Source organism: Sinocyclocheilus rhinocerous, unplaced genomic scaffold (assembly GCF_001515625.1).
Source record: "Sinocyclocheilus rhinocerous isolate Xijiao unplaced genomic scaffold, SAMN03320098_v1.1 scaffold1553, whole genome shotgun sequence".
Lineage (NCBI taxonomy): Eukaryota > Metazoa > Chordata > Actinopteri > Cypriniformes > Cyprinidae > Sinocyclocheilus > Sinocyclocheilus rhinocerous.
Genome location: NW_015639764.1, coordinates 377,379 through 389,781, shown reverse-complemented (window position 1 = coordinate 389,781; position 12,403 = coordinate 377,379). Strand labels below are relative to the sequence as shown.

At 37.7% G+C, this 12,403-nt stretch overlaps 1 protein-coding gene across 1 annotated transcript in view; it reads right to left on the bottom strand.

The window, feature by feature from the left end:
• LOC107751651 (interferon-induced very large GTPase 1-like) overlaps positions 1-9,958 on the bottom strand; it is an 18,447-nt gene extending 8,489 nt beyond the window's left edge. The window contains 10 exon segments of the mRNA XM_016567391.1: positions 520-1,086; positions 1,124-1,149; positions 1,661-2,202; positions 2,305-3,133; positions 4,397-5,568; positions 5,571-5,693; positions 7,099-7,704; positions 8,795-9,370; positions 9,556-9,615; positions 9,937-9,958. Coding sequence (XP_016422877.1) covers positions 520-1,086; positions 1,124-1,149; positions 1,661-2,202; positions 2,305-3,133; positions 4,397-5,568; positions 5,571-5,693; positions 7,099-7,704; positions 8,795-9,370; positions 9,556-9,615; positions 9,937-9,958 — 4,523 coding nt within the window.
• Between the last annotated feature and the right edge of the window lie 2,445 nt (positions 9,959-12,403).

The following is a 12,403-nucleotide window of genomic DNA, read 5'->3' as shown; positions in this document are numbered from 1 at the left end:
TCTGAGTGTTTGGACACATCTTCAAGTCTGAAAGTGAAAGATGTTTCTGGGAGACAATCATTTATAGCTCTTCTGAGTTCTTCAGATGCATCTGAATGACTTCTTTCCTTCAGACCGATTTTTAATTTTGTATTATTCATCTCTGTTACAGTAGATTCATCCTCAGTAAGAAGACAAATGAGTGGCTTTTTGTTTGTGTACAGGTTTTGAATCATTTTAATGCTTTCGTTCCTGTCAAGTTGTGGTAGAAGAACAACATTGACTGAGGCCATTTCAGTGAGGATCTGCAGCTGTTTTTCATGGTCTCCTGCATCACCGTGTAGATTACAGAACGCTACACAGTCAGTGAATTTATCATCATTTGTTCCAGATGGGCAGAACCAGGCGATCTCCACCACTCCATCCATCAGGACTCTGGTTCTGCTGCTGCCTGGGCAGTTCCTGTGGAAGAACGTGTTGTGTTTCTCATTGATCAGACTGTTCATCAACTGAGACTTGGATGAAGACACAGAGCCAAACCTGAAGAAAAACACCATTGGAGTTTCTGCCTTGTAGATCGGCTCGGTATGATTGATGATTTCATTGTTGGTGTTGTTCATCTTCCAGCTCTTGTTGATTTGCCTGAATGTCCAGAAAGGAAACTCAATCTGTTGAGTGAATGGATCAGGAACAAGCAGAGGCAGAGCGTACTGACACTGGGACAGTTTAGTGACCATCAGCTGTTTCAGAAAGCCATCAGCACAATGAAACACGGCCATCTGAACATCCATCGGGTGGCTTCGCTCAGATTGGCCTGTTTCTTCATTAGACGTGGACATTTCTTTCAAAACATCACTGTTGTCTTCAGATGATTCACTGTCTCTTTGTTGTGTGTCATGCTGTTCATTGGTATCTTTAACATTTGTGTATTTTGCTCTGTTGTTCATCATCAGTAGTTTTTGTATGAAACTCCAAACCAGCTTCTCCTCAGCACAAGACTTATGGGACTTTAATAAATGAGCAGTTAACTGAAGAACTTCTGCAGTTTTCAGTTTATTTTTGTTCTTGTCGAGATGAAGTCTGTGAAATAGTTGCTCTATTTTTTCTCTTTCAGTCTTTTCCTTTTGAAAGTGTTGATCTGGACTGACTCCTGCTGTGTCTGTGTTTTCTCTCTGTTTAGTAGACAAAACAATTATGCATCTTTAAACAGTGTTTTCCAGTTCTGTTTTCAACAAATCTGTCATTTCATCTGGGCTTTCTTACAATTTGACTGATCAGTGTGTTTAAACCACACAGCACCACTTACTATTCTGACACAATTCATTTTGTAATTTTTCCTATCCACCTTATTTTTCCTGTAAGAACGGGCACGGCCATTTGTCAGTTGTATGGCTCTGGCTTGTAGTATAATTCGCTTCTAGCTATTTTTAGCTGTACAAAACAGCTCGTTTTGCTGCTTGATATTGCAAACTGGTGTGTCTTACCATATTATTTGAATGTATTATCTTAATTATGAACACACTGGTTTGTAGTGCATACAGTTTTACCATTTACTGCACTTTGTTATTCTCCTCGCTATTTCCCTACAGCGGCTAATGAACCGGAAGTCTCGCACATTCACAGAAAACTGCTTACTTCCGCATTGAAAAATAAGGTTTTTAAGGTTTCTTTGAAAACTCACCTGTAGTGAATCATTGGTTTCAGTGCAGATCTTCTCCTTTTTCTCTTGTTCCCATTCCTCTTTCATCTCCAACTGTCTTCTCTTAAGTTTCTCTTCATGCTGTTCTTCAAGTAGTTGCAATTTTTCTTCAAACGTCTTTTGTTGATCTTCTCTCATGTTTCTTTCTTCTTTCAGTCTCTTCTCAAATTCCTCTAGTTGTTCTCGTCTCTCTCGTTCTATTCTTATTTTCTCTCTGATCTCTTCCTCCATTTCACTCTTGAGTCTCTGATACTGTTCCTCAGAGATCTGTTTCTCTCTCTCCCACCTCTTCTTATCTTCATCTTCTCTTCTCTTTCTCTCTTTGTCTTGATTCTGTTTTGCTTCCTCTATCATCATCTTCATGGTCTCTTTCTCTTCTAGTTTTCTCATCATTTCTTCTTTTTCTCTGTTCATTTGCTCCACTCTCTCTATCAGGATCTTCATGTTGTTTTCTTGTGTTTCATGTTTAGAATGGAGATCTACTTTCTCTGTTTCCATTCTCTCTCTCTCTTTTCTTAGTCTCTGATTAAATTCATCCCACATTCTCTGTTCTCTCTCTCGTTGTTTCTCATCCTCATCTTCTCTTCTCATCTTTTCTTCTTTTTGTTTCTGTCTCTCCCATTCCTCTTGTTCTTTCTTCATGTTTTCATGGATCTCTCTCTCTTTCTTCTCCTTTTCTTGTATTTGTGTTTTGTATTGTTCTTCCCTCTCATTAAACTCTTCTTCACTTCTCTTTCTCTCTTCTTCATGATTCTGTCTGTCAGTCTCTAGTCTATTCCTCAGTTTGTCTATTTCTGTGTCATATTGGAGTACAAGTTTTTCTCTGTCTGTATTTACCTTCTCTTTCTCTTGCATCATTTTCTCAATTTCATGTTCAAACATCTCTCGTTCTCGTCTCATATCATCTCTTATTTCTCTCTGATGTGCCTCTTGTTCTGTTATTTCTCTTTTGAGTTTCTCTTCTCTTCTCTTTCTTTCTTTGTCATGATTTTGTCTTTCTTCCTCCATCATCGTCTTCATTCTCTCTTTCTCTTCTTTTAGTTTGGTCATCAGATCTTCTTTTTCTCTGTTCATTTGCTCCACTATCTCCATTAGGAGCTTCATATTTTCTTCTGCTTCATGTTTAGATTGAAGATCATCTTTCTTTCGTTTCATTCTTTCTTTCTCTTGTTTATATCTTTGATTAAATTCATCCCACACTCTCTGTTTCTTCTCTCTTCTTGTCTCATCCTCTTCAGCTCTTCTGATCCTTTCATCTTGATTTTTCTGTTTCTCCCATTCCTCTCGTTCTCTTCTCATTTCCATTTTATATTGTATTTCTCGCTCTCTAAATTCTTCTTCTCTCCTCTTTATCTCTTTGTCATAATTTTGTCTTTGTTCCTCCATCATCATCTGCATTCTTTCTTTCTCTTCTTCATGTTTCTTTGTCAGTTCTTCTCTTTCTCTGTTCAGTTGCTCCACTCTCTTCATCAAGAACTTCATTTGTTGTTCTTGTTTTTCTCTTTCCATCTGTCTGAACATCTTACATGAGTAGAAACTCTCACCGTTTGCTTTCACCATGGCGTCTATCATCTCCAGCAGATCAGACACCTGTGTTCGGTCTTCAGTCTTATTATTATTGAACACATGGTATCTTTTTCCACATGCTTCAATTAGATTCATCAAAGGAGATCCAGGTTTTCCCAAACACTGTTCAATGGTTTTGTTCTTCAGACCATCTCCTCTGGTGAAGAGCACCATGGTGTACATTAAAGAATTTTCACCAAACATCTCTTGGATGATCTTCACTGATTTTGCTTCTTCTGGAGTGAATCGTCCCAGTGGTATCAGTAAGAGAAACACATGTGGTCCAGGCAGTACCATGGAGATACAGTTGGTGATTTCTTTCTGGATCTCCTTATTAGTAAGTTCAGTATCAAACAGTCCTGGAGTGTCGATCACAGTAATTTGTCGGCCGTTGATTCTTCTGCTTTAAATGTGTTTCTTCCTAAGATGGTGTTTCCTGTAGCACTCTTCCCAACTCCAGTTTTTCCCAGCAGCACAATCCTCAGATCATCTTGTCTCTCTGTTGAACCTGTAAAAGAAGAAATGCATTAGGCTAATACAGGTTTTCAAAAGTTTGACTTATCTTTTGAATAACCCTGTTTGTGAGAGGACTGCTGTCTCCTTGTTTATCATGTCACATCAGTATATTAGGAGTGTTAAATGATAACACTTTTGATATATTGTACTTTACACATAGTGTACTCTAGGTAGGGGTGGGCGATATGAGCTAAAATTCATATCACGATATTTTACACTGTGCAGGCAATATCAATATTATATTGCGATACGAGAAAAAAAATTACAGGTAAAATATTTTAACCTTATATAACTAGAAAAAGTGAGGGATTGGACATAGACCTGAAAAGTCTTTTTTTATTGTGCAATTGTTTTTCTCAAAAAGTGCAAACGTGCAACATGAGGTAGGCCTGTATGAATTAAATTAAATATTGTGTGTTTGAGTAGGCCAGTGGTTCCCAAACTTTTTGTGTCAGAGCACTGGAGTTCGTCAGAAATAGAAAGCGGCATCAGTTTACTGTCATGGATTCGTCGCTCCACATCCACAGCAGAGAACATCACTGGGTTTTGCTTTTGTCAAATCACGCCGCTCGCGTCTGGTGTAGACACGTTGTTTTGGTATTTGTGAATCTTAAGTATATTCATAATCTGCTTTACGTTTATCTTGTCTATTTCTGTGTCATATTGGAGTACAAGTTTTTCTCTGTCTGTATTTACCTTCTCTTTCTCTTGCATCATTTTCTCAATTTCATGTTCAAACATCTCTCGTTCTCGTCTCATATCATCTCTTATTTCTCTCTGATGTGCCTCTTGTTCTGTTATTTCTCTTTTGAGTTTCTCTTCTCTTCTCTTTCTTTCTTTGTCATGATTTTGTCTTTCTTCCTCCATCATCGTCTTCATTCTCTCTTTCTCTTCTTTTAGTTTGGTCATCAGATCTTCTTTTTCTCTGTTCATTTGCTCCACTATCTCCATTAGGAGCTTCATATTTTCTTCTGCTTCATGTTTAGATTGAAGATCATCTTTCTTTCGTTTCATTCTTTCTTTCTCTTGTTTATATCTTTGATTAAATTCATCCCACACTCTCTGTTTCTTCTCTCTTCTTGTCTCATCCTCTTCAGCTCTTCTGATCCTTTCATCTTGATTTTTCTGTTTCTCCCATTCCTCTCGTTCTCTTCTCATTTCCATTTTATATTGTATTTCTCGCTCTCTAAATTCTTCTTCTCTCCTCTTTATCTCTTTGTCATAATTTTGTCTTTGTTCCTCCATCATCATCTGCATTCTTTCTTTCTCTTCTTCATGTTTCTTTGTCAGTTCTTCTCTTTCTCTGTTCAGTTGCTCCACTCTCTTCATCAAGAACTTCATTTGTTGTTCTTGTTTTTCTCTTTCCATCTGTCTGAACATCTTACATGAGTAGAAACTCTCACCGTTTGCTTTCACCATGGCGTCTATCATCTCCAGCAGATCAGACACCTGTGTTCGGTCTTCAGTCTTATTATTATTGAACACATGGTATCTTTTTCCACATGCTTCAATTAGATTCATCAAAGGAGATCCAGGTTTTCCCAAACACTGTTCAATGGTTTTGTTCTTCAGACCATCTCCTCTGGTGAAGAGCACCATGGTGTACATTAAAGAATTTTCACCAAACATCTCTTGGATGATCTTCACTGATTTTGCTTCTTCTGGAGTGAATCGTCCCAGTGGTATCAGTAAGAGAAACACATGTGGTCCAGGCAGTACCATGGAGATACAGTTGGTGATTTCTTTCTGGATCTCCTCATTAGTAAGTTCAGTATCAAACAGTCCTGGAGTGTCGATCACAGTAATTTGTCGGCCGTTGATTCTTCTGCTTTAAATGTGTTTCTTCCTAAGATGGTGTTTCCTGTAGCACTCTTCCCAACTCCAGTTTTTCCCAGCAGCACAATCCTCAGATCATCTTGTCTCTCTGTTGAACCTGTAAAAGAAGAAATGCATTAGGCTAATACAGGTTTTCAAAAGTTTGACTTATCTTTTGAATAACCCTGTTTGTGAGAGGACTGCTGTCTCCTTGTTTATCATGTCACATCAGTATATTAGGAGTGTTAAATGATAACACTTTTGATATATTGTACTTTACACATAGTGTACTCTAGGTAGGGGTGGGCGATATGAGCTAAAATTCATATCACGATATTTTACACTGTGCAGGCAATATCAATATTATATTGCGATACGAGAAAAAAAATTACAGGTAAAATATTTTAACCTTATATAACTAGAAAAAGTGAGGGATTGGACATAGACCTGAAAAGTCTTTTTTTATTGTGCAATTGTTTTTCTCAAAAAGTGCAAACGTGCAACATGAGGTAGGCCTGTATTAATTAAATTAAATATTGTGTGTTTGAGTAGGCCAGTGGTTCCCAAACTTTTTGTGTCAGAGCACTGGAGTTCGTCAGAAATAGAAAGCGGCATCAGTTTACTGTCATGGAGTCGTCGCTCCACATCCACAGCAGAGAACATCACTGGGTTTTGCTTTTGTCAAATCACGCCGCTCGCGTCTGGTGTAGACACGTTGTTTTGGTATTTGTGAATCTTAAGTATATTCATAATCTGCTTTACGTTTATCTGGCACTGGAAGTCCTTTCACAAACTTGTAACTTTAATGCTTAGAGCAGAACCATGCATCGTTCATTTATATTTCTACATGGCTGCCAGCAATACAACTCTGATACTTCAAACGCGCCATCTAGTGGTCTGTTATTGATACAACCACAACTGCTACAACTGATAACGGAGCGCTCAAGCGGGTACTGTGAGTCATATTGAGGTAATTTAAATATGTCAAATTAATATTTTGCGTTCAATTATTTACTTATCAGACAAGTGGCTGCATGATAAGCGGGAAAATTACGCAGTGTAGTCTATCACCCTGCAGAGGTTTCTTTTGCAAAATAATCTGCTGACTGTACACTATCCCTCAGTTTGGGAACCACTGGAGCAGGCGATTTGTGCTCCATTAATTTGGTCTGTTACTATGCTCTATGTGTTTGATTACTAATGCCTGTGTAGTATGGCGTTGCACACAGAGGACAAAAACGTTCAGCCTTGACTCTTTATCGTCATTTGTGTTAAAATTTGCAAAGCATACCAAATTGAACAAATCTATATAAATGCAAAATTTGAATTCATGAATATATAACGGTATCCACGGTATAGCAAAATCCATATCATAGGACAACATAATGTTGGTAGTCACGTTCATACCGGTATAGCGCCCATCCCTAACTCTAGGTTGGAGTAATGATGTTAAAAAAACTCAAAACTTTAGCCAGTTTTTTTTCTCTATAGTGTAAAACCCCAACTGATTTTCTGTTCATTACCTTGTGACAGAAAATGTGTCTCTAGTGAATTAATTTTCTTCTTAATCTTTTCAAATTGCAGCAGTTTTTTCATCTGAGCCTCCAAAAATGTCTCTGTAGAGAAAAACTGTCCTCTGTTTTCTTCCAGCATCTGCTCAATGTTCTCCATCAATGTAGACACCTGTGTGGTGGGACCAAAGAAATGATGTCGTCCTCCAAAACTCTCAATGACAGACTTTGTTTCTTCATTGAGTTCTGCTGTCTGATGCTCTGAATCCTGCATTATGAGAATCATGATGTGTTTGTTGATTCTTGAGCTGAAAATCCTCTGGATCTCCTCCATTTCTGCTTTGTCTTCATCAGTCAGTGGAGCATCAGGAATAATGAGGAGGAAAACATTAACTCCAGGATGACAGAGAGACACACAGTGAAGAGTCTGACGCATCACTTCCTCCTCTGAGAGCCGAATGTTGAACAGAGCTGGAAGCTCCACCAGACTGATCGGACGACCATGAAGCTCCACATCTGATCTTCTGTCTGTCTGCTGCAAGATCCGCTCTGATATGGAGGATTTTAATGTGCCGTCACTTCCACACACAACCAGATTCAGCTTCACACCCTCTGAAACTAATAGATTAAAATGAAAAAACAAATAATTCGTTTTATTGTTAATTTATCACTACAAACATATGCTCTATGTGTTTGATTACTAATGCCTGTGTAGTATGGCGTTGCACACAGAGGACAAAAACGTTCAGCCTTGACTCTTTATCGTCATTTGTGTTAAAATTTGCAAAGCATACCAAATTGAACAAATCTATATAAATGCAAAATTTGAATTCATGAATATATAACGGTATCCACGGTATAGCAAAATCCATATCATAGGACAACATAATGTTGGTAGTCACGTTCATACCGGTATAGCGCCCATCCCTAACTCTAGGTTGGAGTAATGATGTTAAAAAAACTCAAAACTTTAGCCAGTTTTTTTTCTCTATAGTGTAAAACCCCAACTGATTTTCTGTTCATTACCTTGTGACAGAAAATGTGTCTCTAGTGAATTAATTTTCTTCTTAATCTTTTCAAATTGCAGCAGTTTTTTCATCTGAGCCTCCAAAAATGTCTCTGTAGAGAAAAACTGTCCTCTGTTTTCTTCCAGCATCTGCTCAATGTTCTCCATCAATGTAGACACCTGTGTGGTGGGACCAAAGAAATGATGTCGTCCTCCAAAACTCTCAATGACAGACTTTGTTTCTTCATTGAGTTCTGCTGTCTGATGCTCTGAATCCTGCATTATGAGAATCATGATGTGTTTGTTGATTCTTGAGCTGAAAATCCTCTGGATCTCCTCCATTTCTGCTTTGTCTTCATCAGTCAGTGGAGCATCAGGAATAATGAGGAGGAAAACATTAACTCCAGGATGACAGAGAGACACAGAGTGAAGAGTCTGACGCATCACTTCCTCCTCTGAGAGCCGAATGTTGAACAGAGCTGGAAGCTCCACCAGACTGATCAGACGACCATGAAGCTCCACATCTGATCTTCTGTCTGTCTGCTGCAAGATCCGCTCTGATATGGAGGATTTTAATGTGCCGTCACTTCCACACACAACCAGATTCAGCTTCACACCCTCTGAAACTAATAGATTAAAATGAAAAAACAAATAATTCGTTTTATTGTTAATTTATCACTACAAACATATTGTCAAACTCACGTCTTTCTATGGCCTGTTGCTTTGTTGTCAAATACTGTGAAGCTTCATATTCGGCACAAACCAGGTGATGTCCATCATTCATTCGTACAATGTCCTCAAACATCTGCAGAAGATCATCAAAAGAGCTGCTTCTCTGAAGACTGAAGAGTCTGTTGAAGCATTTCTGAATGATTTTCTGTAGGATATGATTGGTTTCCGTGGACTTTTGTGTGGTGATCACCATGGTGTGTTGAAAAACCTGCTCAGAGAAAGAGTGCAGCACCTTCTCCACGCACTCTTGATCTTCTGTTGAACACTGCTCATGTTTGAGGAGCAGCACGATCACATGAGGTCCTGGATCAGACAGATACACACACTCTCTCACTGTCTGTGTGATCTGATGATCTGAGATGTTTGTCTGGAGCAGCTGAGGACTGTTGATGATGGTCACATGTCTGTCCTTCAGTCTTCCTCCAACTCTCTCTACAACATCTGGAGGAGCTTCACTGTAAAACGCTGCTCGTCCTAATATAAAGTTTCCCACTCGACTGTTTTCTGACTCATTCTTTCCCAGCAGAACAATCCTTAGATTACTCACTGAAACAAACATGTGATATGTAACAAGTTATGATGCTAAGTGCTTCTATCATCTTGGACTGAAATTTAAAAAATCCACCTTTAGGAGGTGAATTTAAGTTTTTTTGTATTATGTAATAAATTTCCCTTTATTTCCATACACTCTTCATCAGTTCATGTACTTGTTTATCTATATAAAAACTTACGTATAGGAGGTAAATTTTGACTCTGTTTTCTCCTGAGAGCATCTTTGGGAGCAACATTCACTGTATGAAACAAAAGTTTTATATTAAAATTGACTCTAATCACAGTAGCATGTACTAACAGAAAACAAAATCTTCAAATGATTATTACACGAAGAAATATGAAAGTGAGAGATACTGAGAAATCAGATTCGAAAATACAGTTGGTTCAGAGTTGGTGCTTTAGCCTTGAGCCTTGAAAAGAACAATGCAAATTTTAACTAAATATGTAGTGAAGAAGCTATATTGAAATTTCCTCAGATGTTACAAACAACAATCTAATATCTTTTTAGCTTTTCTCATTTGGTCAACAATATTTGAAACTGATTAGTCTATGATTCTTACCTCTGCCAACTCTGCTGGACATGTCGATATTCACTTCACTCCTCTGTCTCTTTCTTTAGTCTTCATTCGATCAACTTCTTTGACTCCTGGCATCTGACTGTTCTTTGTCCAGTACAAGATTTCAGTGAAATTGTTTTTAAATCAATATCATGTATTAATTACTTATTCATAATTAAACTAAACTTATCATTTATTGTTGCATGACACATTTACATTTAGTATAACAATTATAAACAGGGTATTTGTAAGGAAAATAAGATACCTGTATATCAAGGTTTCATATTGCGGTAAGTTTCTTATTACCAACAAGCAGGAAAAGGTTTGCAGAAGGTGTCAGTTACATTGCAAAGGTAAAAACCTGTTTGTCTGTCTTGTTTAACAACCTGTCCAACCTGAATCTGTCCATTGAACTCTATGTAGCAAACGTCACATTCTGCTCACTGATCAAGAATTTGTGATATGGCACCAGTCACATTACGACACATGTCTGTGTATTTTTGGCACCTTATTTATTTATTTGTTTGTTTACTACCAGAATCATTATTATAACAGTAAAAAGGACTGTGGGCTCACCCAATGTTTAATCCACTAGACAGGGTTTAATACTTCTACGTAGAAGCTTAACAATTACAGACCTTTGTGTCATTTTGTATTTTTATCAGTGCAAATCAATGCCATCTGTCACCATCTTGCCAAAAATGTTTCTGCAAACCAACTTCCTGATAGTCTTTTTTGTTGTTCATCATTAAATGATGCTCAATTTCATGTTCTTCATGAATAAAATCAGCAGGAACATATGACGAGATGATGACATAGTAATGAAATCTGTTTACTTCACATTATTAGCCCAGCGTGTTTGAATATTCCCCTCATAATTCTTAGGGAAATATTGCTTTTAATTACACTTGAAAATAGCATAAAAGCGCAATTCAAGTGTCATACACACAAATCTTTATATTTTTATACCAATTCAACATTAAAAGTATCTGCATCATCTGTATCTTTTCATTGTCAGTAAATTATCTTGCATCTAATTGTTTGTTTTAAGCTTTAAATTATAAATATAGTGGCACTTCTTATGTAAATTTGCACCCTGTCTTCTGGCAGTGAGACTGTAGAACTGCAGCTCCGGATATTACAGTAGGAAAGACTTCAGACTGTAGTCTGTGTATTCATTTATAGTTATTTAATTTTAATGTTGAATTCTGATTCACAGTCATTTGTGGAGTTTATTTAGGTCATAAATATGACTACATATTGCATATAGCCTTATTTAAGTATTTGGCTAAATATTATATATATATACAGGTGCATCTCAATAAATTAGAATGTCGTGGAAAAGTTCATTTATTTCAGTAATTCAACTCAAATTGTGAAACTTGTGTATTAAATAAATTCAATGCACACAGACTGAAGTAGTTTAAGTCTTTGGTTCTTTTAATTGTGATGATTTTGGCTCACATTTAACAAAAACCAATAAAATAAAACCAATAAAAAAAACATTTTTAGTGAAATGTTGGCCTTCTGGAAAGTATGTTCATATACTGTACATGTACTCAATACTTGGTAAGGGCTCCTTTTGCTTTAATTACTGCCCCAATTCGGCGTGGCATGGAGGTGATCAGTTTGTGGCACTGCTGAGGTGGTATGGAATAATTTATTGATGCACCTGTATATATATATATATATATATATATATTATTTCAATAGTCAACTTTAGATATTCTGCTAACTATAAATAACTACATGGGAACTGTCACTCATTTGCAACTACTCATTAGAGTTGCCAGGCAATGTCACCATGCGATGTTGCTTGGGCACTTTCCCATTGAAAATGGGCAACAATTTTCTTTCTGGATACTTTAGATGGAAATTTGTTGCCCATTCTCAATGGGAAAGTGTCCAAGCAACATCGCTTGGTGGCATTGCCCAGCAACATTACTCAAAAAGTTGCCCTGTGTATAGGGATGCTCCAATCGATCGGCCAGAGATCGGTTTCGGCCAATAATCACATTTTATGACTCGATCGGTACTCACTAACTTGGCCGATCTCACGAACCAATTGCAATTTGATGACGTCAACGCGTGAGGACATACATGATGCGTGAGGACATAAATGATTTGGCGCCGCAGTCATGTCATCGCCGGTGTGGAAATGCTATGACGTTTCGAGAAACAATGAAAAATTTGCTATTTGTCGTGTATGTTTTGCATGATGATATGATGAATAGATGGTTCATTTTTAACAGCAGATTCAGGGACGTTAGAGACTAGAGCTGATCTGCACATCACGGCACGCGTCTGTGGCGCATTAAAGCCTGTGTTACGGCCACCGGATCTGATCGCGACCACTCAGTCAATGCCAGACCCGGACTGACCATCGGGAGCACCGAGAGAATTCCCGGTGGCCTGGCGGCTGATTTGGTCCGCTGCCCTATTTTAAAAAAAAATTTTTTTTTTAGTTAGG